This window comes from Apteryx mantelli, chromosome 7 (assembly GCF_036417845.1).
Source record: "Apteryx mantelli isolate bAptMan1 chromosome 7, bAptMan1.hap1, whole genome shotgun sequence".
In the NCBI taxonomy this organism is placed as follows: Eukaryota; Metazoa; Chordata; class Aves; order Apterygiformes; family Apterygidae; genus Apteryx; species Apteryx mantelli.
Genome location: NC_089984.1, coordinates 23875802 through 23901925, shown reverse-complemented (window position 1 = coordinate 23901925; position 26124 = coordinate 23875802). Strand labels below are relative to the sequence as shown.

The following is a 26124-nucleotide window of genomic DNA, read 5'->3' as shown; positions in this document are numbered from 1 at the left end:
CCTGACCTGACTCCTCTACACCTGGTAGGGTGCTATAATTACGGTTTTAGAACATGTTTCCCAGGCTATGTTTTAGATGGAGCAGTCCCGTAGAGGCAGAGATTGAACTAAGACCTCAGGGTCTTAAGGCCTGAGCCTTTTCTGCATTGTCCAAAAGGTTTGGTGCCAGTAGTGGTGTTCAGCAGCTGGTACTGATCAGGAACTCCCACTTCCCCAAAGAGGGAGGCAGTGCTTCACACTGAATGATATGTCTGCCATAGGTGTGGCTTAAGAATGACCTGTGGCCAGTCTGTGTTTAGAGTATCTGGTGCTTCTGATACTTTTGAGGTGCAGGAAGCAAGGGACACACTTTAGTTGGAAGGGCAATTAATTGCATATGTTTTACTCCCTATTTTTTTTGTTGATTTAAATTAAAAGAAAAGAAATAAAAATCCAAAGCCTGCAGGTTGGTGGGGGATTTTAACAACAGCCAGTTCTAATTTTGACAACTATATTCTGTCATGTTAGCAGTCCCATGGCAGGCTTGCTTCTCATCCTACCTGTTGGGCTGTGCAGCTGAAAAAGGATAGCTGTGTCCTAGTTATGAGGTGGGTGCATGCAGAAAGTGATTGTGTCCCATAAAGTCAGCGTAGCCTTTGTTTTGGAGTCCTTGGGACAGAAGATGCTATGGAAGTACAATCACTTAATCCATGCATCATCAGTCAGTCAGCACAGCTGCAGATAACCATAAGCAGTGCTGCTTCTGTTATGTCTTCCTTGGCTATAACGGGTATAAACTGACCCAGGGCAGAGGTTAAAGCACTCTTAAGCAGAACAAAATGCTCAGCATGTAATTCTGCTTGCTTTTTAAAATCATTTTATTCTTCTGATTGTGTTAGAAACAGGACCTCCATGCCAGCTTCATTGTCTCCTTGTGAAACAGTTTTCACTCCCTCATCCTGTGCCTTGTGCAGTAGCTCATGGAGAATTGCAGCTTACTGCAGAACTTCTCTTTTGCTGTCTGTTGGCAGGGATCTTTGGGCAGCGATTGGAGGACACGGTACAGTACGAGAGGAAGTATGGCCAGCGGCTGGCCCCACTGCTGGTGGAACAGTGTGTGGATTTTATTAGGGAGCGAGGTCTTACTGAGGAGGGGCTCTTCCGGATGCCTGGCCAAGCCAACCTTGTCAAAGATCTGCAGGATTCCTTCGACTGTGGAGAGAAGCCCCTCTTTGACAGGTGAGTTGGCATCACCAAATTCAGGCTGGTTTACCTCTGGCAAGTAAAATCTGACAGAAATGACCTGGAGGTGGCTATTATAGTTAGATATTCTTTCCTCATCATTGTTCTCTTCATTAAAATGCTCCTGGGGGCTTTCTCCTGCATGATGTTGAGTGCTGTGGCCTACATTCAGCTAAGTGCTTGAGCAACTGAAGAAATTTGAGCCCAACAGTCCAGATGGGCTACTCCAGTGTTTAGCTTAAGCACATACTGAAATGCTTTGGTAGACTTGGGTGCAGGACACCCAGTAGCTGATGGATCCCACCATAGTAATGCCTATGACAGAGGTGAACTGGGAGTCTTATTGCTTTCAGGAGCTGCATCCTCCCTTCCTCACAGTGGATCTGCCATCCTCCTTTGTCACTAGGCTTTAGAATAGTCACCAGCATCTCACAGATTTTCCCTGGCTATTACATGTCAATGTAGAGAGTTGTCAGCGTATTACAGCAAAGCATTTTCTGACCCCAGAAAGAGAATTCTTGGCCAAAATGAATTCTTTCGGTCCAGAATTTCAGCAACTGAGATGGAACTGGTGGAACTTAAATCCAAAACTGAACATATCTTGGGTGCTTTTGCATTCTGTTTTGATTTTTCAACAGAACTTTCAGTCATTTTTTTAAAAAATAAAAATGGCCTTTTTTTTCCTTATAACAATGTTGATATAATCACTCCTTGCTTGGAACAAAGAAATGTTAGCTGCCTTTTGGTCCTACTGACCGTGCCAATGTCAGGGAGCAGCAGGGGCCAGCTGCTTCACAAGAGAAGGTGAGCCAGGAGCTGTAATAACAAGCAATACAATACAGCTGTAATAACAATGCAATAACAAGCCTGTTAGAGGCAGTGGCACAGTGACCTAGTCCCACAGTACCCAAACAAGGCAAGCAGGGCAGGTCAGAGACAGCCTGGTGACTGCTGGGCAGGTCCACAGTGATGAGGCAGCTCCGAGGTCAGGCTAGGAAGTCAGTTGGTGGGTCAAGGTCTGGGACTAGATCAGTGTGGCCCATGGCCAAGCACTGGCATGGCTGTGACACTGGAAGAGCTGTAACTCAGGCAGGGGACAGAAGGCAGAGGCTCAGCTTAAAGTCAACTCCCATGGGAAGGGGTCAGCCCTGGCGGAGGCCTCTCTGCAGCACTGTCTGGGAGCGCTCAATCCCAGGTGACCAAAGATAGGGGACAGCCCTCAGCTGCGTTATCTCCATCTTGGCCCTGAGCCCAGACAGACAGACCCCTCGGAGAGGGGATGCTCTCAGGGCCCTTACAGCCAAATCCTCTCCATCCCCTCTAACTAGCATTTTCTTCCCTCTCCCACAAGCGCATGCTACCTAGAGTGAAGATCAGCATTGTGCTAACCTAAACAGTCCTTTAAGAAATGGCCTTTGACCCTAACTGACTCCTGAACTCCAGGGATATTGGATCCAGGGCCATTGTATAGATCTGGCCTGATCTCTATTACAGGCCCGGGAGTGGGATCAGATCAGTGATCTAGACTTGGAGACCTGCATCCATTTCTTGCTGAAACTCACTAGGCCTGTTTTCCTAGCTGACATACGCAGTGGCTGAACTCAGATGTTATTGCTGGTACATCAAACAAAGGGGTTGCTTTCCCCTTGGAGACCTGCAGCCAGTCTCCACCCTGCAGATACCTTTCCTGCATCTGCTCCAGGAGAGGGTAGTACTCCCCTGCAATGAGCAGTGCAGTGTTTGCTCTCACCCTGAAAGAATATCCTTAGAGTTTATTGGGAAAATTCTTCTAATTCTTCGCTCACCTCAGCTTCCAGGCCACCCATCCTCCTTTCTTTGACTCTTAACCACAGTCAATATTTGCTCCCTGATTGGAAGCGTCAAATATTTAGAAATATTTTCATGGAAAAAAAAAGTTTGAAATTTTCAAATTGTCTCACTTCATCTTTTCTTAAACAAAATCTTTGGGTTTTAACTAAGTGTCTGGATGTTCTCATTCAGAATTAGAATTATCTCAATTTATATGGGAAATGAATTAAGTTATTTTGGAAAACACACATTCTGGAGCAAGAGTATCTACAGAGAGAATTAATCAGGAACAGCAGTTTCACTTTCATGTCTCGCCTTAGTCTAACCGTAGTAATTTCACTGTGAAGAAAGTCATAAAGATAAACAAACCTCCCCCCAACATTCTTAAAGCAGAAAGTACCATTATTTGCACAGGCATTTGCACTGGCTAAATAGATCAGTGGTAAATCTCACCTTTAATTGAAGTGGGGCAGATCTCCAGGAAGGAGTGCCTGCCTTTTGGCTAGTTAGTCTGAAATGTGGTATCACAGAACTGTAGTTTCAGCACAGAATTAGAGCAGGCAAGCACAGGGGTAGCAGGGTAGTAAGATAGTTGAAGACACCCCCCCCCCCCCCCCCGAGTCCTCTTGCTGTAGCTTCTTTTTGAAGCCATCACCATCACTGCGGCTGGCAGGCCTGGCTCTCTGGCCTTTGCTATCTGTAGTCACAGGTAGTGGCAAAGGAAAGCCAACACCCTGGCTGAGTGAAATGCTTCTCTTCCTAGCAAGTGTAATTTCCTCTGCGTGTAGCTAAAACTATCCATGTGTGGCCTAGGAAGCATAGGCAAAGGCAAATATTTTCTGCAAGTGTGAAATCCATATGCTTGTTTCCGAATCAGGTACAATGAAAGGAATATCCTTTTTTCTAGTTGCAGTCAGTGCTTTTAGATGTCTTTTGCATCCACAAGGAACTCAAGCTGGCTTGATCTTCTAAATGAAAATCTCTGCTAGAGCCTGCCTTGCCCCATGGTGGATCTCTGTGATAACTAATAATTAAAATGTTTATTTTTAAAAGCCAAAGGTTTGGGTCTTAAATGCATATATAGATACTTTGAAAAGGCTGAGGTTTGCTGTTTTGGAAGCACCTATTGCAATCTGCTCCTGTTGTCCCTCCGTGCCACTGATAGGCTGGATTTCGCCTGGCCTTGTGGGTGAAACAATAAACTGAGGCCAGTGGACCTGAGGCTGTAGTCTGGGCTCTGCTACTGAGTGATGGTCGCATTAACCATCTATGCCTGAAACTCCACAGTAAAAAAGCAAATAAGGGTAGCGACCTCATCTGTAAAGCATTTCTGATCCACTGACAAAAGCTGCTCTGTTGAGCTGCAGTGCTCTCAAATACAATGGAGCTGTTTAATATGAATAGCATTATCAGAATTAGCAGTAAATGGTCAAATATTTGTACGTATTAAAACAGTGGCAACTTCCTGTTGTAATTTTTCCTGTTTTATTTTAGCTATGTTTCTGATATCAGTATGCTTGCCTGTCTACTTCTCTCCTCTCCCAATAACTTAAATTATTGGCAAGTTTCAGTAAAATAACAGGGATGAAGTTTCCCAAGAGAATTGAGTCCAAAGGTCTTCATAAGAATAGAATAGCTTCCATTGCTAGGAATGCACTGGACCACACGGGATGTATAGTGTTTCCCAATAGTACTCTAGGAAACTTAATTGCTAGCTGTTGCTTATTGAAACATTTAGGCAGTCATGACAATATTACAGGTTTTACCTGTCATTCTTGGGTAGCAGTGATGTTTGTGCTTCTATGCTAAGAAGACAAAAGAAACTTAGTGTTATGTTTTGAGCTTGATCCAGGATTGTTTGAGAGTCAGTACATCGGGAAATTTTAGTCTCCCCAATTTACCTTTCCACAGTCTGAATGCAGATAACTTCACTATGTCCCTGATTGCTAGGCAGAGCTGAGGAGTCTCACTCATGTGGGTTGTGTCTTTTAAGGAGCCCTGTTGAGCTGCTTGTCCCTGTATTTTGCATCAGCAAAAGGCAGAGTATCTGGCAGAGTTGATTACTTTTCAAAAAAAATTCTTTAAAACATAATAAGCAGAAGAGATTCAGCTTTTAGACAGAGGTGAGGATTTCAGGCTCTGTTGCCCATGGTTACTGCTGTGCTTTTCCCAGAATTCTTTACAGATTGGCAGGGCAATGGTGAGCAGGGGGGAGCTGGTGACATGATCTGTCTAGACCTCCAATGGTCTAAACCTTTGAAAAGATCATCTGCAAAGATTAACAAAGTTGTACAAGAGGAGACCTGGAATGAGAAAGAGATACTGTCTTGGATCAAAAATCAGCTAGGAAATGGAAAGGGAAGAACAGGTGCATCTTCATCATGGAATCTGACACCCTAACACAACTTTAAAAAGGAGAGAGAAAAAGGGAGAGAAACTCCTGGAGTGGGACAGAAAAGAAAAGCTGTGATATCCCAGCACAGCGGAATAGTAAATTGCAGATGCCCCAGCCCGGGGAAGGAGATGTGACCCCCAAGCTGGGTAGCCATGCCAAATGGCAACAGAGAGCCTGGGGGAAATAGAGCTTCCTCCATTTTTTCTGAAGGATCAACCTGTGCACTTGAGAGCCCGGCCCATCAGACACAGAGCTGGATGCTGGCTGGGAGAGTATCAGGCAGAAGGGATCAGGGAGAGGAGCAGAGCTTATACTACCGTCTCGAAGCCTGGATCTGTTCAACTGCATGCGGATGCAGAGCTCTGTTGTCTGTGCCACAGTGATCACTGTGTGCTTGCCTGGACTGTGTCGCTCACTTTGCTGATCCACATTGGCTGAGGAATCACAGCACCACCAAACCTTATGTGGTGCTGTGCGCATATCCCTTCTGCTGCCTGTATTGCCCCAGATGCATTCTTACCTTGAGAGAGTGGGTGATTTCCCCCATTTCCAGGTAGCCCTTCCTGCCTGGTATAGGCATGTGGCAGAACAGCCTCCCTCCATGTGTCTGCTTTGTCCCCCTCCCCAAGAGGGGCCTTCCTGTGCCCCTCCAGAAGGTGGCCAGCCTTGGAGTAGCATGGGTTTCTAAATTTCCTTCCCTCTTCTCTCATTGCAGCAACACAGATGTTCACACTGTGGCGTCCCTCCTGAAGCTTTACCTCCGAGAGCTGCCAGAGCCTGTCATCCCCTTTGCCAAATATGAAGACTTTCTTTCTTGTGGACAGCTACTCTCAAAAGACGAGGGAGAGGTCAGTGGTCCTTCTAATCTGCCTCCTCCTACCTTGAAGGTTGTTCCCAAGTCTCAGTGGAGTACAACTTTCTTCTCCTCTCTCTTCAGCCCTGATTTAAAATCAGTGAAGTTCCTGGGAACCTTCCCCTGAATTTTTTGAAGCTGTGAATTGTGCATTATTATCAGAGGCTCCTGCTTGAAGCAGGAGCTTCTTCGAAGTAAGTCTTGTAGCCCTGTGCTTTCTTCTGAACAAAGTTGTTCTGTAGCATAACTGGTAAGAGATGCAAGGTCGGAGACCTGTGTTCCTTTCCCAGCTCTGCTGTTGACTCATTAGCAAGCTGTATGAAGTCACTCCTTTCTGTGTTTTCAGTGTCATACATCAGAACAGCTTGTTCTGACTCCTAGAGCTTTTGGTGAATTAGAAGCTGAATTTCTTAGAGGAAAGGCACTACAACAGGGCAGATTGTGTTAGTATCCCAAACTGGGGGAAATAATGCTATGAATACCTTGCCAGAACCTTCCTGTGATGTTCTTCTGTTTGGTTTCCAGGCAAGGGAAGGGGCTGACAAAAACCTCCCAAGTCTGTGGCAATCATGGAAATTTTGATTCACCTCTTGGGAGAGGCAGGATAATTTACAATGTGATTGACTGATCTGTTCCATCCGTATTGCTCCCCTCATGGTGATATCTGAGCTCTTTGCTGACTGCAGGGCACGTTGGATCTGGTCTACTGTGGGTGGGACTGTGCCACCTTCTAAACAGAGGTTCAAAGAAGTTGTAAGCCTTATTACAAGTGTCAGCTAAAGAAATGCAGAGGCCTGAGGGCTTGGAAGTCACAGGGCACAATTCTATCCATTTTCTATGTGTGGCCTCAAGTGTGTGCTCACATCTCTGTCTCTAGTGGGGATTGTAAAAACCCGCTCTTTACTGAGAGCCTGGGTTCACCTTTAGTTGAAGTGGCAGAAGTCTCTGGGGAAATTCAGTCCTTGATGATACCTGTAAGAAGATGCTTGTTTGTGTGCATCAAAGGCAATGTATCTGGTAGCGTTTGTTTTCTGTGTGCAAAAGGCAGGTTTGTTACTGCTTGAGCCTATCTGTACTCATGCAATCTATCCTCTAGCCAACTTTGGGAGAGCAAATACCTGTACATGACAAAGTGTAGTACCACACAAGGTACTATTTGCATGTGGATCCTGGACACAGCTGCATCAGTGTGTCCATTCACTAGTGCTGTCTCTTAATTGGTGCAGCTATGTGTCTACTAGCTCCAAAACTTGCTCATTCTCTGTCTTAGTCTCATTCAGCTCAGGCATCTCTGCAGGGCACTATGCTACAGACAGCAGAACTCACAAAAACTCACTTGCTCTTGAGCTCACAAGGAGCAGCAGCATTTCTAAGGCAGTGGAGCCGTTTTTGGTTTGGTCATAAGATGTGCAGAGTGGGACATTTTGGATCTGTAAGCACTATTGCACAAGAGCAGAGGCAGTGCCAAGTTGGGCAAGCATAATTGTATATCACTGCTCAGGTTATTAACTACGTAGTTTGCCTGAATTTGCCTGCACAGGCTGTAGCTGTTTGGGAAGCAACATCTGTGTTGGTTTGGTATGAGTGAGGCCAGACTAAAAGGACTTGTATTGCATTATTCTCTTTGGATAGAAAGGTGGTGGGTAGAACTAGATAGCTGAAAAGAAAGCTTACAAAATATGGTACTGCTGATAGCAGAGTTGTCTTGTTAAGCTGCTGTTGTAAATGTAACCCTTTTTTTTGTCAGGAAAATCTGGAATCTCAACAAGGGCTGTCTGCTTTTTTGGAAAGGAAGGTGGAGCACACACACTAAGGGTGCACAGGCTGTACGTGCACAGGAGCACATGGAGCAGAATGTAGTGCAAAGTCGTACCCAGCCTGTAGGACTTGACTTGCCTCCTTCCATGTGGAAGGCCCCCAGCTCAGAGATGTGGCTTCACTGAAACCATTATTTTTCAGCAGAGAATGATAAACTTTCAAAATTCAGAGAAAAAAGATCAGAAGTTTCATTTTGAAAGGGTATTTGGAAACAAAATGCAAACTGTTGTTTTAATTTGAAATAGTGTTTTGTTTTCATTTTTCACATGGAAATTTTGAATAAGATATTTAGACTCAAAATGTCATTTTCTTTCAGTTGTGTAAATCCGAAAACTAAAAACAGAATTACTAATGCAAAATAGCAATGCAGATAAAACAGTTACCACTTCATGCTGCTACATTCTGATCATAGATGGGGATTATTATGATACTAGCTTTGCACGGACCTACTCTCCATCTGCAGCAAAAAATGCTCCTGCACTGTCCCCAGCTTTCCACTTTTTTACTCAGATTGCTGTTCATCTTCATTCTGCACCCAACTAGTCTCTGGTGTTGAAATGCAACCAGAATCTTAACAAAGTCCTTGGACTGTGCTGAGGCCACCAGGTATCTCAGTGGGTCTGCAGCATTACAAAGACTTGATTCTGATCCCAGCTGGTAGGGAGGAGGAACTGAAAACGAAAACCAATTTTAGAATAAGAATGGATTATCTTCAAAGCTCTAAAAACTCATTTGAGCCTGAGATGACTTGTCACAGTTGTATTTTGGCCTGCAGTGCTGCCTATAGTCTAGAGATGCACATATCAGCTCAGTGGGCTAAGCATCTGGCTTTGAGTTTTTAAAGAAGGGACTGAATTTGGGTGAAGATCTCTGGTTTTCCAAGCCAACTAGAAACTCCTTGTTGGTGCTGATTTGTTATACACATTGCAAATTCCTTGTTTCTGGGACTACTCCTTGAAAAGCATGCACCTATGGTAAGTTAGACATGCTGCATTTGCAAGGATGTACAACTTATTATTGCAAAATACCATAATGATGAATGACAGTAGGGCAGTGCCTGCCCTGCTTAGCCTCAGCCATAAGCATTTTCTATGCTTTCTGTTAATAATGCAGCAGTTTCTGCCTTGCATTTTCCTTTACACTTGTGCGGTGGTGTTGCTAGGCTCAGACCTCCAGCATCTCTTGGGCAGATGGTTAGCAGGCACAAATCTGTGGCAGAGTTGATAAATGCTCCTGAGATGGTTGCAGAAGGAGAGAAAGCTTTTTTTAACCTGGCAAGCATTTGTACCTTGATGAATCTAAGGATGCTCTCAGTGTAGTCCCATATTTGCGATTCCTCAGTGACACAGCATGGATGATAGTTTTTTAGATCCTCTTTTTGATTTCAGGTAAGGTCTTCTACCTTTAGGTCATGTTTCCAGCTGTTCTCATCTGCCTGCAGTTCCCGTTGCAAAGCCCTCTCTCACATCTAAAGGAGCTATTACATTTTAATTCAGAGCACTCGAAATACAGTGCCAAATGCCATCCTGATTTCTGAATTTGAAATAAATTGGTTTCCAGAGCAAAACTCAGGAGAGAATTAGATCTGTAAGCTTGACTATCTAGCTGAAAGTCCTCACTATAAAGTTGGATGACCTGAATAATTGACCTTAACTTTCACCTCAATAACAGCTGTCCTTGATTCAAATGTTTTCAGAAGTTCAAAAAAGGGGATTGATATTTCCAAAAGTGAATGGTCTTTTATTGGTGGATCCATTTTTGCCACTATTAAAACTGGCATGGTTTTGAACCTAAGGAATTACAAAAGACTAATCACTTCTAAGAATCTACCCTTTGAAATTTCAATTTTTTATCAGTTGAATGCTGGAAAATTCAAGAGAAGGAAAAAAGTGTCTGTGCATTCAGGACATTGAGGATGGAGGCAGGAATAGAGACTGCTGTCTGGGTGTTTCTGACTTGTCTGGACCAGACAAGTCATGCAGATCTTGCAAGAGGCTGGCCAACAGAAAAACTCTCCCTAACGTCCCTTAATAAGTTGAGGAAAGGCTGAAATAAAAGTCCAAACATGCTTCTCTTGGAACTAGCTGCTTCTGCAATTTCTCCATCATTAGTTAGTAATCCAAAACTCACTCTTCACAAACGTGCTTGGATATCTCATCTTCCCACAAAAAGCTTAGCTGTCTCAAAAAATTAGCAAATCTCCAGAGCAGTTGCAGTACTGCAGGGAACAAGCAAATGATACTTGGGCTTTGGAAGGACAAAAGTCTTCTGAGTCAGAGGTTTTCATTAGATGATTTAAGTAGCTTCAGGGTTTTAAGTCATTCCTCATGCAGATATCTCATCTTACATTTTAATGTATGACACTGATTTTATGAAGTATGTTGCAGCTCAAAATGACTGCAAATGGAAGTAAATAATTAAAAAAGAGGTAGTTGAATTGGAATGTTGTTAGTTTTTTAAAGAAACACTTGCCTCTGCTCAGTTCAGCACTACGGGAATGTAGTTATACTACGCTCTGGAAGCCTCAAAGTTTCAAATAGGTTGGGTGCTGAAGAGGCAAAAATGCTGTTTCATTTGTACCGACTCTCTGAAGACTGGCAGGCCTCACTAGTTGAAGGCCTTTACAGTAACTGTTAAAATCCACAGGAGACTTTCCACTGATTCTGAGAACTGAATCAAGTTCTGGACATCAGGGTTTCAGTACTTCAGGCTCTGGTTTGACTTCAAGAATTCTGCAGCCTTTATCTTTTGGACAAAAGATTTTTGGAGGCTGGGGAATAAACCTGTTTACTCAGTGGATTGCAGAGTGGGTGGTTTTCCTTTCATTCTAGACAGCCTAGCTGACTTTTTTGGTTATTTTCTTTTTCTGTCTGTCCTTTGGAATTTTAAATAAAAAATTCCAGCTATGTTTTTTTCAAGCTGGGGAAAGATGCTGGCAATGCTGCATCCCTGGGATAATTTCTGCTGCATGTTGTGCCAATAGCACTCATATGTAAAGGCTGTTTTGAGACTGTGTGGTGTGTACACCATATGTAGTGGATCTGTCTTACTGAGGCCAGTGGTTCTAATCCCATGAAAGCAATGAATCATTTTCCTCATACCTCCACCTCTACTTAGAGGAAGGCAGTAAAACCTTGCAATGCCTTTTTTTTTTTTTTTTTTTTTTTTTTTTTTTTTAAATCATTGCTATCGAGAGCACAGCTGCATGCTAGGACTGTGAACTTGGACTTCTGGATTCTCTTCCAGGTAGTTCTGTCATTTGAAAGATTCCTTTTGTCTCCTTTGCCTTAGGTTTCTGTGTTTGAAATACAGGGATATATTGTCATTTCCTACCTACACACCCACAACCTAATTCTGGGGCATGTACACCAATGCTTACACTTCTACAGTGTTAGGAGATCCTAGCATGGAAGGTAGCACAGAAGTACAGTGTCACTATGCACCAAGCATCCTAGGACTTCCTTCAGGCTGGGGGACATTGTGCAGCCAGACTGCAGATGGGAGGGTGGGAGAGGTTGGTCAAGTGACATATGCAGTAGCTTCATGTAAGTCTGTGGCATATTTGGTATTTGTAAGCTCTAGAAATGCAATTAGCAACATTTTGATGCTCTCAGAGGCTTTCTGCGCCAGATTTCAGAGACAACTTTCTGAAGTAGAGTCAGATAGTGTCCCCTGCACCACTGCAAGCAAAAGGAGCTCTGAAAGCAGTAAAACTGATCCAGGTCCTTTGAGCTCAAAGATAGATTATATTTCTGGTGTTTCTGAACTTGGGAGCAGGATGACTCCTCCTCCTGAGAGGTAATGCACAACACACTAGGTGGATAAACTGTTTAACACAGGCTATAGATGACACAATATACCCACTCTAGGTCTTTGGAGATCCTCCTAGTGCTATGGTCTGTTGTTCATGGGGTTGACTCTGGAAAGAGGACTTTTAGCACTGCAGTACAATCATGCATGCTTTGCATCATTTATATAAATAACTTTCCTTCTTGTTTGTTCTGTCCCTCAGGGAACCCAGGAACTGGTTAAACAGGTGAAGAATTTGCCCCAAGCCAACTACAACCTTCTCAAATACATATGCAAGTAAGTGAAATTAATTAACACTAGAAGAAGTCATTGTTTCGAGAAGTTCAGTCTAATATACAAATAAGTTTGAACATTCAAGCATCATTTACACAGAACTTACTGCTCCTATAAAATGTGTGGAGGTGGATGTGCAGCCTGCCCAAAGGAAACTCTTATCTACAGAGCATCAGCCAAGCAAACTGCTGTTACCTGCAGCCTTGGCAGCGGGCATTAATGAAACTAATATTGTTTATTTCAGAAGCGCTTAAAGGCCAATAAAGAAAGGCATCTGTTCCAGGCACTGCACGCTTGGAGCATTTACAACCTAAACTGAGTAGCAGATATAGTCAAAATAGCCAGTCTGGCCTCAGCTCTCATTTGGAAGGGGGTTGAGAATGGCTTCCTCTTGGGGTATCCGGGACTCCTCAGCCTCTGTTGACTCTGCCAATTTTTGCAAAGTGGGCTGGAGTGTGGTTTGGGAGCTGGAATGGACTGTTTTCCCTGGATAAAATGTAGTGAGCTTTATGTTGGTTCCTGGTCTCCATGGTAGAGTCAGAGTCCTTGTATTCCCAGTGGGATTTGCACATATGTAACAGGCAGTAGACACCAACACTGACATGAAGCCCATGGCTTATTCAAGAGATGTCAAGCCCTTCCCAAGCATACAGGTAGATAGCATTTCTGAAATGTTTTTCCTAAATGGTTTCAAAAATTTATTGTGCCTGTGTGCTTCAGTGGCCCTTTGTTTTAATCATTTTGAGCCTCTCAAAACATGGATGGATGTTGCAGGGCAATATAATTATACCTGTTTCTAAGTGAAGAACTGAGGGTTCTTGGGTCTCAGCTCAGTGTCTGCCACAGGACAAAGCTGCTTAAAAAATGAGAATGCCTATAGAAGTCAGGCTGCAGGTAGAATTCAAAAAATTGCCAGCCAAGTAGTGCAGAATGACAGGGAGATTTTTTGACTGTCCCAAACCCTCCAACCATCCAAAGAGGAACAATAATTTAGGAAAGTGCAGGCAGAGTGAGACTGTTCACCTTTGAGGCCACTACATCTCATTTCCTACTCTTGTAGGTATTCATGTCATATAATCCTTTTCATAACTCCTCATTAAGGCTAATCTCCATTTACAAGCTATTCACGTGTTTGCTATGCCTCTCTCTTACTATAGCTCTTTTGGGGAAGCTGTTTCAAATTACAAAATATTTAACTGTTAGAAACTTTATGCTGATTTGCAGCTTATACATATGGATAGCCAGTCTATCTCCATTTTTTCAAGTGCCATCTTTGACTTGCATAGAGTCATTTTGTTGTGTTGGTATTTGCCTAGCTGATGTCTTCTCAAGAATCATTTGGGCTACCTCTTAATCTATATTTTGCCAGATTCAAGAAACTAAGCTCTTCCCACAGGCTGCTTCTAGAATGGGGAGATGAGTGGAACGTTTTTTTTTCTTCTATCTGTGAATGAAAACTGGCAGAAACCACCCTGTGTAACTGGAGAATTCTTACTGAAAGGTGAAAAGCTATATTTTCATACCCAGTAGGCAGCTAGATTCCCAGTAGGCTGGTACTTTTGGCAGAAACCATTGTGTCTTCTCTTGTTCATGCACAAGGAGGGATTGGGGTTATTACTGAGTAGGTGACCTGCAGTAGTCCCTCAGAGCATTTCAGGTATTGGGATCTCTTTGGGGTTGTGTAAACACTGGGCAAAAAGTGTTCTTGCCCCAGAAAGCCTACAGTCTGAGAAATCAGGATTACTTACTTATTCCTCTCTTTCTTTGATTTTTCTGGGGGGGCTTTTCAAGGTTCCTTGATGAAGTTCAGGCTCACTCCAGCGTTAACAAGATGAGTGTCCAGAACCTAGCTACAGTATTTGGACCAAATATATTACGACCCAAAATGGAAGATCCAGTGACCATGATGGAAGGTAGGTATTCCTCTTGTTGTGAGATAACAGAGCATCTGTGTTTTGAAGCTACAGGAATGTCTGATGTTGAAAGCAGTCACTGAAAGCTGTATCATTCGATTGCACAGTCAGCAATGAGGCAGGCTATGCCTTTCATCACTGCCTGTGAGGGAATGTACCACTTTGGCCAGTGTCATTCCTCTCACCACTGACCTAAGGAGCGTCCCTCTGCTACATGGAGATGCTTCTGGCCTGTTGTTAGTTGTTATGTGAAACACTCTTTGAACCTACTGTTGTTAAAATGAAAGCTCAAATGTTCTTCAGGAGGATCATGTCTAAGTACCAAACTACTATTATTTAATATTAGTGCATTTGGGTACATTTAGCAGCTTCCTGCAAAGGGAATCCAGTCCACAGTGAAAGTAGTATTGTTTTTCTGTGTAGCATTTTTGGTGCTACAGAGGCTATAACTAGCTGTCTTAAAAGAGCTGCATTCCATACAGATTTTGTATGGGTCAGAGTTTCACAGAACCCAAACTGAAAATCACTGTTAATTTTAGATGTTCTCACACAGTGTAAAAAAAAATAAATCTACCCATATCCCAGATGTTTGCAAGTATATTGATTACTTGAATTTAAAAGCAAAGAATGAAAACCAGGCCAGGACTATTACTGGGCCCTAAATAATTATGATGTTGCTCTTGATGCATTTCTTATAAAGCAAGTCCTTTTGAGATGTCGGCTTTTATGTGTTTATGGTTCCAATAAGGTAGAAAAACAGCCTATTAATGTCAGGGCTTGCCGCAGTTGCTTGTCCATTGCATCCTCCTTGTGCTAGATTTCAGGGATGGTTAGACTCTAGAGAAATGGGAAGCCCATGAGATGGGTCGTCCAGTACTGCTTAAAAAAAATAGTGAGGACTGCTATGACTGGAAAGAACGAACCCTGTACTCTAGAGCTTTCTGTACTGCCCTAGCTCAAGTCTGTACTTTAGGAAATATGAAGGAAAACCAGAGAGACTGAAAAAAGATGAAACACAAAACATCAGACAATGAACCTCGCTGTACCAGACATTTAGGATTTGGTCACAGACATGAATGCTCCTTTCCTCTCAAGCTTATCTAAAAAGCTGAAGCTTGAAAAGTATCTACCTCCATGTGAGTCTGCAAATGGCCAGGGCATGATCACCGGCTGACACCAGGTTAGGGGTATAGCCCCACTTCCAGGTGGCACTGGAGCACAACTCCTGTCATGCAAGGTTTTTGCAGCAAATTTTGTGGGATCCTGGCAAGCCTGCAAAGAACTGATGGATCCACCCAGCATTTGGCACAGATGGAGATGCTGTGCACAGGATGTCTGAAATCAGCCCTGGCTCTGTTCCCGAACTGCCAGGGACAGCCAAAGTGGCATTCTGCATGATGGAAATCCTTCACAGAAAGCCAGTATTATTGTGCCTTAGGTGCAGTGGTGCCTTTAGTGCTGCACAAGTGACCTCTCAAAAAGGCACTACAGATGTGTGCTCCATGGACAGCAACTCGCTCTGAGGTAGCAGGCCAGCTTCAGGGTGTGACACAAAACATAGCTGTTCAGCGGCTCGAAGCCTGCTACAGAGATGTAGGCCATATTATTAAGGGGAGCTTTGAGGCCTTCCTTTCTAGTTTGAGGTACAAAACTGTGGGCAAGAGAAAAAGAGGGTGCAGCAGCAGATGATGGGGTTACTCAGCATTCCTACAAAGGGGGGAATTAATCAATCTATTGTGTGATACTCTGACTTCCCCTAGTGGCTAGCTGGCCTGAGGTTGGTAAGGCTGCTACAGCCTTGGCCAGCAAGGTGGTTTTTGTTCAGTGGCTGCAGATGAAGAGTTTGAGTTCAGTTCACCGAGGGGATGGCAAGATGCGGCGGTCTGATGGTCTCTCCTAGTCATCATATAAAAATACAAGAGAAAGTGATCTGGCCTAGAACTCTGTATGACCACAGACCTGAACTATAGAAAAACTGGGATCCAGTGACTGGAATTTTAGACTTTATCAGTAAAAACATAAGCAGCAGCACTGGGAATGTTTTGGTTTTTATAGTCAGTTTAGGATAAAGGTCTGGTTATATATAAATAATGGAAGAATGGAAAGAACTCTTAACATTTTTTCAGCTTCCAGTTAATATGGAACTTTTAAACCAATTGATACAGATAAATACTGCCACTTAACAAGAAGCCCTTTAATCGTGTCTCTCGCCAAACTTAAATGATGAATTTCCAATGGAAATATCTGAAGTTGGACAGTTAAATTGTTAGGAATAGCATTATCTTCACAGAGGCTTAATTCCCTTCCCACATCCACAGGCATCAAATGTCAGCTGTAGATGAGCTCAGTACCTCTTACTATCAGGCTACTTATTCAGAAACCTCATTATTATATCAGGCCCTTATTTTGGACCCCTGATGATGTTAGTCTTTATTGATTTTTTTTTTTTCAGACAATAAATATATAAGTAATTTCTTATCTGCTCTTTTTAAGGTTTTTCTTGTTTGTAGAAAATACTTCGTATTAGGTTTGATAAATGGTATTCTCTGTTAGTCTATAATGGTCTGCTCCACTGCTGAAAAACAGTGACAACTCATTTCTATGGATTTATATAGTAGTAAGTACACTTTCTGCGTGTTTGCTTCTTATGTGTGAATACAATGAGAAGCTCCTTGTTTAATCCGGTTGGTCATCTTGTGAATCTTCTAGTTGTTCTCTACAGTGAGATAGTTGCATCTATATTCTTAACATTGATTCTTTTGGGAAACTGATAGGTCTTCAAAAAAAACAAACCTTTGTTCCAGTAGACCAGACCCTTTCAGCATCTTATGTACCGGTTTTCAAAGTTTACTGAAATCTGTGTTCCTGCAACCCAGGGTTTTGTTTTGCCATCCACTCTTAAAGAACCTATGCTTAGTCATTTTGTGCTTTCTGTGACCTAAACCAGCTTCTATCCTAAAATTCCATGTTTTCCCTTGGGTTTCTTCTGAATGAAACAAACATAGAAGAGCCTCTTTTCCTAGCTGCTTTCATTTCTGTATCAACAAAGGCATCATCAGTGTGTTCCATGAACTTGTGAGGCGGTCTGTGTTCTGCTGTTTTCCTTTCCCAGCAGATGTCTGGGTAGTTGTATTTGCATGGCACTCTGTAACAGATATTTGAAATCTGTGATTTTCCATCTTGGACTGTATTTCAACATGCTTCCTCATGAGTGCTGTTTCATTTCAAACTGCAGTGTTTTACTAGAACTGGAATTGAGCGGCAGTCTACAAATAGATACAAAAAGCATCTTTTTTTCCTTGCATGCAGCTGCATGTGTCATACAGATGTCATAATCTGTCCAAGTTCCTCTATACACTAAGACTGCAGCAAAAGGCCTAAGATGAAATTTCTGATTATTTAGCAAACACTAGCTCTGGGCCTGTTAAAACTATGAAACAGGGTGTGATGTAGATACCCAAGTTAGTGGAAACCTGCTGGTTTTAGAAGCTAGTCAAAAAGGTGCTCCATCCCAGCTAATATGTTATTGTGTTCAGGATCCAGCTTGCACCTCGGTACAGTGCTACTATGCTGCCCTGCGTGGATGTACACGCCAAGGTTGATGCTAACTCTGAACCCCAAGCCATGGTGTGATAGTGACATGCGTTTTCCAGGTGTCCACCTCAAGGTGTCCTGAAGCAGGCCAATTTATTAATCATTGCTATTGATCATTTGTGCTATGCCTAGTCAGCTACATTCAGGAGCTGTACTAACACCTGCATCCTTCATGTCGCCCATCTGCAGCAATGGGCACAGTTGTTGTGTCTTGCAGTCCTGAATGGAAAGGCCCAGAGATACTGTGTTTGCACAGACGTACTCTAGTGTATGGTGCCCACAGGCTAGCCTCACAAGGAGCTCATATTACATCTCACAAGCAGGAAATGAGTGTCTGAGGTCTCTCATGTCTCATCAAATTCTTACTTTTTTTTCTTCCCCACAGGCACCTCATTAGTTCAGCACCTGATGACGGTGCTGATAAGTGAACAGGGGCGAATCTTTGCTGTTCCTCAGGCAGATGTGCCAGGGAGCCAGCTTGAAATCCGACCTGTGCGTCAGCGCAATACTGTGGAGTGGATCTCCGAGGAGGATGGGGAGGATAGCAGGTCGGAGAACAGTGTTCCCAGCCCTGCTAATTTGTCATCTAGCAATGCTGTGGCAGTAGAGGCCACTCCTGGACCTGTGGTGAAAAACACCCCTCCAGAACGCAGTGGCAAATTGACTCAACCTGCTACCAGCCCCAGCAAAAGAGTGCAGACATTGCCCTCGTGGAAATACTCCTTTCGCCAGCAAGGAGCACGGTCTGTGAGTCCGAAGCTGGGCAGCTCATCCTTAGATATCCCCAACATCTCCTCCAGTGGGAACTGGTTGATGAATGGACTGTACTCTCTCCGAGGCCACCGCAGGACAGCCTCTGGGGAACGAGTTAAAGACTCATGTTCTTCCCAGAGACTCTCTACGTATGACAATGTCCCTTCTTCCAGCCTCTCCCTTAGTACACACAGTACAGCCAGCACCACATGGTCTACATCATCGTGTGAAATCTCCGTGGTGGACTCGGTCAGCAGCTGCCCAGCCTGTCGGGCCAGTGACTCTTCTGCTTTAAGCTCTCTCAAAACTGAGTGGGTAACTCAGGGCTCGCTGTCTCAGAGTGAGGTCAAGACTGCAGATCTAGAGAACAGCATTGACAGGTTTGAAGCTTGCAGCAGCAGCAGTGAACAGAGCAACCCTGCTGTTGCTTCCAGAGACTCTGTCAAATGCTCTAAGGCCTTACAGAGCTTGGTGGTGGAGCTAAAGACAGAACTGAGCAAACAGAGGACTGAGTACGAGACTAGTATCAAAAGGTAACATCATCTGCAGGGATAAGAAGTCTTTCAGCTTTACCCCTGTTTAAACATGGTGTGGGCTACCAAGTGTGTGGGGTGCTCAGATCCAGAGTTTGGGTTTGCGTGACTGGAGGTCTTGATCTGGTCTTTCCCTATGGCTCTGTGAATCCAACTTTCCTCTCTTTGCCAAGAGAGAGGATCAAAAAATGGAATTTCCATCACACAGGAAATTCCATTATTTCACATTCTATGTTTTCAATGGAAATAGGAACAGCAGAAATGGTCCCGAAGTCTGCTCTTTGCCAGTTTCCTGAGAGAAACAGTGCAGCAAACATCTGCTGTGGAAGGAGGGAATAGGGGGCCAGGGTGGCCAGGCCTTAACAAGCAACTCTTGCCTCATGCAGGAACAGAGATTGTGTCAAATCAGTCCTAAATTGAGGGTTTCATGCTGCTTTTCCCAAGGGAAACTTTCTTCCAGGAAACTGATTTTGACTGTTGTCCATTCTTCTGGTGGGAATGCAGCTCAGCTATAGCTTTTTGAATAGCCATTTTGCACTGAAGTTCAGAAATCAAAAGCGAGGTTTCTAGACATACTTGCAGCATTCGTTTGCTTACGCTTACAGCCATCCATTAACTCAAAGTAACACCAAGGTGCTGCTTGTACAGCAAATACCTGAACTTTGCAGTTCTTTCCCCACTCTGTGTACTTGGGCAATTGTAATCACTGATGCTGTACTTTGAATTTGCACTGAAAAAAATTCCTTGCAGTTTTCAGGAGAGGCTTAGCTGATTTGCTAAATAACAAGAGCGCAGGGCTGGAGGAAGTACAGAGTATTAATAGTAACAGTTGTATTTATTCATTTGCATGAGCTAGTATATTAGGTTTTATGCGTTTCACTGCTTAACAGAATGACTCTCAGGGAAGTATGTATATGATATAAATACAGTTGCTTAAAGGAATTAGATATGTTTTAATATATAGGCATATGCAAAATTGCATGGCACGTGTCGTATTACAATGTAGAAGAATCATCATTAGCCTGGGCCCTACTGTACTGGTGCTTAGCAGTGGGCAATAGTCCCATTTCTTACAAATAGTTGAATTGTGGCCATTTTTGTGCATTAAGTTGTTAGTGTTATATTTCTTAAATTGCTAATGGTGTGGTAGCATTTATATACCTCCATTTCCAACCAGGCTCCCCAACACAGTACCAAGAGTTCATACTAGTGTTTGTAGGGATTGTATAGTACAGTTTTCAGCTAAGTTTGTTGCCTCTTTTTTTTGTTAAAGTAATTTCTCAAAATCTGTGTTGAAATGCTCTAGTCTGAATTGTGATCTCTTCTAGTGAGCCAGCTGTTAAGGTAGGAATTCTATTATTACCTTCCTGCTTTATTTTATCATTTCCTGTGGTAGTGGCTTGCCAGCCTCTGCAGCTTTTCTGCCTCCTGCCTTGTATTGCTGTGGTATGTGAGGCTGGAAGGAGAAGCAGGCCATGTAGCAGCTTTGGTTCCCACCAGGCATTACTGAGTGGGAGAGAAGTTCTCCCCAGCCTCGTTATGTTCTAGGTAGAAGAACTGATGAGATCAGCACCAGTTGTTAGCCTAGCGTGTGTTGGAAAAAGTCCATGAATGAGAATGGTACTACTGGGCTAATTTTTTTAGATGCCCCGCTGCTGCAGAGTGGAAGGGAGATGAGGATATGTTCCTTGCATTCAAAGCTGATGTCAAATCTGCACAAGTGCCCTGGGCAAGCCTTGTTGCAGGGATACAGAGTACTATACAGAAATGAGACTGGGCTGCAAAACTTGGAAATGCTTATCTGCACCTTCTTACCTGCTCCCTGAGGGAAGAGATGGCTTCCCATCTCTTATCAGTAAAACTGCTCCAGCAGCCTTCAGCTGTTAACATTGGGGCATCTATGAAGAATTGTTCTTCATTCCTGCCCTTGAGCATTCTCAGCTGTTTCAGCTCTACCACCCCCTTTCACTGTCAGCTGGAAAGGGACACAACAGCACTGTAACTGGAGGGGAGAACTATAAATTGGCCAGGTCTTACAGTGCAAAATAGCTAAGAGGAAAATGCCTAATGAAATAATATTTTCATAAAAAACAGACGAGATGCAATCACTGCCTTTAAGTATTAAACAGGATGATTCCAGCTGTTCAGGATTACAGCCCTAAGGATCCTGCTGTCAAGTCTAAGAATTTCAAGCCAAGTTTTTCACCTCTCAAAAATCTGCAATGTCTTTAGTACATCTGCAGTCATTTACATGTGCAAAAAATATATTCCTTTTGAGGCAGCATGAAAGTCTGCTCCTGTGGAAAGACAGGAGCTTACTCTAGTAAAGAAGGGGGAGGCAGCTTAGTAGGAAAACGTTGGGTTGCCTCACTACCTTTATTTTATTGAAGATAATTTATTCCCCAAAAGTAATAATCAGTTCCCTTACAATTGTAGATGTGCTTGTATGGTTTGCAGAAGTCAGTCTGTGTAGCAGGGCATGTATGAGCTTTTTGTTGGCACACACACAAGCAGAGGGAAAGCAAAGTCAGTACCTGCCTGGGGCAGAGGTAAGGAACGCTTGCTGATGGAAAAGCTGTTATTTATCATTATCAAGTGCCCATTTTCTCTCTCTTAGTCAGAGGGAGGCAAGTTTTATGGCCTTCTTGTAACCAGTCTGTTCCAGAGCATTTCTCCCTCAAGGTTAGTATAATACCAGGCATTCTCTCTTGAGTTTCAGTAATTCAGGTTTACCACCTAGGACTCTTAAGAAACTGGAAGTGTCTTGGAGAGGACTCTTATATTCTGTATGTAGAAACTCAGTAAGTACTGTGAACCTATGTAAATCAGAAAGTGGACAGCTAGTATAGGCTGCTGTAGCTGACCCCTGAAATTTAGTGGTAGAAAAATTTAATGGGTAGCTCAGATCTGTAGGCTGTTACAAAAATGTTATGGGAGCAGGGAGAAGCATCTTGACTTCAGAAGGGTCCTGTTGTATTACAAAAGACAGCTAACTGGGTGATAAAAGCCTGCCTTTTCACAGAGAGAGGAGCAATCTTTTCTAGACATATTGCACATTTCTGTTTGCCCATCAGTGCAGGTACTGGTCTGCTAGACTTGGGTGATCAATGCTTCTGGATTGGAACAGAATTAGCATCAGAAATATTTGTTATCCATCTTTTGGGGGAGGAAAACTGACTGCATGAACTTTGGAATATTGTTGTGAATTTTGTGACAATGGCAATAGTGTGGTACGTAGCTGTCTGAAGGAAGAGTTTTGGGCCATGCATTGCATTCCCTACATCATAGCTTCTTGCTGGTCACAGAGTGGAATTGGGAGCCGAGGCCCTTCTGAGACAAATGTCTAACTTTGTTGTAGTGGAGGCTGTAACATGTAATTTTTGAGTGTCCTTTTACCCTGTGTAAAAGGACCCCATTCATCATTTCAACAGGGATGCCAGGCACCTCAGTTTCACATTTGGATATTATAGTGATCGGTGAACCTAAGAGTCATTTCTTAAAAAGTCAAGGGGGATGTTTTCCTAGGAAAAGCCTAATTTTTCAAATCACCATTTTTGAATTCTCTAGCAATCAGAAATTCCCTTGTGGACCTACTCCCTCCTCTGTATTAACACCACTGCTCTGCCTTGTGCTTCGGAAACATGACTTGGGAGAGCAACTGATGCCCCTGCTGTGCTCGTTTCAGATCAAAGACTTGAACCTTGTTCTTTGATTTCCTTAGAGAAAAGCTCCAACTCTTGCATTAGAGCTTTGTGCCAGATGAACTATTTAAGGTCTGTTCTTCAGACAAACATTACAGAAAATACCATAAAATGGATTGTGACGAAGGACTCTGACTTCATTCCTAACTGATCTCCAAGGCAAAGGGATGTTCCTCTGTATTGGATATCCATACAGGGAAAAACAGTATCAGGATGAAAACAGAGATTAAAAGATTATTTTGGAAGTTATATATTTGAATTCAGCCTGAGGAGTCGATTTGCATCTCCTCAGACATTGTCTGTTCCCAAAAAGTAAGCATTGTTTTATAAGACTTAAGCATATTTTTCCAAGATACAAAGGGAATGGGATCCAGCTTTCAGCAAAACCCTGCCTTTAAAACTCAACATTAACTACAAAATGGCAATTAGTGCCTTCACTTAAGAGGCTTCCTCTTATTATGTCAATGATATCTTAGCTCTAAGTTGAACAACTTACATTTAGTATAGCTAGCACTACAGTCTTTATCCAGCCACTAAAAATGCTCTTTTTTCTTCTCCTTCTCTCTCCCCTCTGGTTTTAAGAATTGAGGAAACAAGTGCAGACCTGAGGAAACAAGTGGTTAGGTTAGAAGAAGAACTGGACCAAGAACGAAAGAAATACATGATGCTGGAGATAAAGCTGAGGAATTCTGAACGTGCTCGTGAAGATGCTGAGAAGAGAAATCACCTCCTGCAGAAGGAAATGGAAGACTTTTTTTCAACATTAGGATGTTTAACTGTTGGGAGTCAAAGTGCTAAAGGCCCCAAGTAGAAAAAGCTGATGTACAGCAGAGAAAGTTCTATTTCTAGCAAAACCAGTCTCTATGCACATTTTGTTCTGGTATACTCGTGTATCATGAGTAATTCTGCAGTGACTGTGCTCTCAGTGACACTTGCTCTGTTGTCTTTACATGTGCTGTAGCATTTGGGCCAGCTGGGAAAGACTGCTAAATATAATGCTTAAAAGTGTAGATGTCAGACTGCCAAGGAAAAGTGGGCAACCTTTTATATCTACGAGTCAAAAGATACCATTCTCTGTTCCTATACTGTTCCCATCTTTGGATTTACTGCACCAACCTTTTGCTGGTTCAAGGACAATGGCAAGGTGTATAAGGTGGGTGAGACAGCTAGAAGTGATGCACAGGCTGAGCCTGGAGCTGAGGGTCCTGCCTGGGAGGACCACAGTTCTCATATGTCACCACATTCAACATAGTTTAGTGTATGGACTTAATGAGAGGTATTTTTCCTTCCCACTCCCTGCATAAAGTTTGTTCAGGTTTCTCATCCTGTAAGTGGCATTATTTTATGAGGATGTTTAGCAAACAAAGTCTACAGTTGAAGATGCTGGAAATTCTGACATTTCATTAAAGTTATCACTTAAATACTGAATAGTTCTAAGTGCTTCACAAAAATGTGACTTACTTATTAAAGTATATGTAATTGGCCATGGAACTTTAAATATGCATATATTGCCCTAGGTGGTATTTTTTGAGCCAAGAATAGAGCAGTATTATCTGCAAGAAAGAATCTCATGAGTTTATATGTACTGATCAGACATCAAGGCAGGAGAAGAGACATTATCATCATTAAAACACAACCAAATGATCTTTTTTTTTTAAAGATAAAATTTTAATACCATAGTTTTTACTAAGAGAAATGAGTGCTTGATAGGGGAAAGGGTGGGACAGACCCACCTTTAACCTTCACAGGGTTCTTTGTCACTTCTCTCATGACACTAGATGACTCTTTTTGTTAGATCATGAGGAAGTGGGGAGGGGGGTAGGAGAATCCCAAACAATGCAGCAGCCTAACTCCACTACCTCTACTAAAGGGACAGATGTTATTAGAATGAAGTTGTAATTTCCACTAATTAGCAGCCAGGGCTCACTTCCCTTCAAGGGACCTATTGGAGAAGTTTTGCCTAGCATTTGTAGTGCCCTGAGGCACACAGAACCTGCACAGAGAAAATTGTTTCACCAGATCCATCCTGAGCTCCACTTGGCAGCCCAGCACTCACAGCAGTGTTCACTCTCTTTTGGCCCATGCCTTTGACAGCTGAGGCAGCTTGGGACACTAAAGAGAAACATTTTTAACAGAAAAGTGCCACAACAACATGAGCTGCCTAAAGGAAAAGTATAGACTGTAGTGAAGGTGCTAACTGTAAGTAAGTAAGTATTTTCAAAAATGACCTAGAGTTGTTCTGTTTTCTTACTAGAGACTATAACTCATTGTCTGGAGCTAACCTTAGAAAGGGCTTTTCTAAGTACCAGCAGTACCTTTCACTATTGACTTTCTCCTCATCATCTCAGATATATTGAGGTGTTTGTTTGAATATGTAAGTGAGATCTAGAAATCAGCTTTGCTTCTACCTTACCTTAATGCCTCTCCTTTCTACAGGGATACAAACCATTTCAAGTGAGCAAAAATAAACATTTTAACCTAACTTTTCTTGGTTAATATAAGGCAGGCAAGGTGGTGAAATAAAGTAAGCATTGTGTATAGGTTGGTTCATTTATTTCAAAACATTTTCCCTTCTTCCTGGAATATCCAACCAGCACTGGATTCTTCAGTACCCTTGGTGGCAGGTACCTGACTATTCACTAGGAGCAGCCTGCCACCTGCAGGCAATAGCATGGGTCTTACCCCCTGTATTGGAAATGTTTTTGAGTTACTACAACTGGTCCTGCAGGGAGGATGATGTCCCATTTAAAACAGTACAATTAAGATGTGTAATGTAAGGAGTGACTGCTGTTGTAACAATGATTTTGAGCAGGAACAGCAGAGTGGCATTAGGTAGGATTAAGTACCATGCCAGTCCTCATGAAACAAACATTAATATTAGAGAGCAGCATGAACTGGGTTGTAAGTAATTTTCTGCCAGAACTGGAACACCAGGACTGGTAATAAGAGACAGTTTTTACCATCTGGGGCATTTAATCCAAAGTAGTAGCAACCAGGTTATTTCAATAGCCTCTTTTATCCCTACCCCTAACATGGGTACCTTTCACTATAGCCCTTCTCCAGAGAACCCATATCCCTTAGACTATTTATATTGCATTAGCTCTTGTAAGTATCAAGTGCAGGCTACTCCCTTTACGTTTGGCACACTACAGACAGTAAGAACTGAACTGTGCTGACTAGGAGCCTAAAAAATAAACAAGACAAGAAGTGGGGGAGCACTAAACAAGACTCTGCTGGCTAACTAACTCTTACTGAAATCAAATGCAGGTGGAATTCTAAACATCCTTTAAGTATGCCTTTAAGACCTTGATTACCTATGTGTATGGCAGAATGAGGGAACAAACTCACCTCTCCCAAATCTTCGGCTCCAGGACAGACTCATCTATTGGCTATACATCACTACATAATACTAATTTGGCAGCCAGGATCAAGTTAATTCCTATTTTCAGTT

The 26124-nt window shown here is 42.8% G+C and overlaps 1 protein-coding gene across 2 annotated transcripts in view; it reads left to right on the top strand.

Annotated features, from left to right (window-relative positions):
• Positions 1-25208, top strand: part of ARHGAP22 (Rho GTPase activating protein 22) — a 45434-nt gene extending 20226 nt beyond the window's left edge. For both annotated transcript variants that reach the window (XM_013958817.2, XM_013958816.2), the window contains exons 2-7: positions 1011-1218; positions 6141-6273; positions 12109-12182; positions 13971-14092; positions 18072-18972; positions 23256-25208. In XM_013958817.2, the coding sequence (XP_013814271.1) occupies positions 1011-1218; positions 6141-6273; positions 12109-12182; positions 13971-14092; positions 18072-18972; positions 23256-23484 (1667 nt within the window). In that variant the 3' untranslated portion in view covers positions 23485-25208. The remainder of the gene's footprint in view (positions 1-1010; positions 1219-6140; positions 6274-12108; positions 12183-13970; positions 14093-18071; positions 18973-23255) is intronic.
• Positions 25209-26124: the final 916 nt, after the last annotated feature.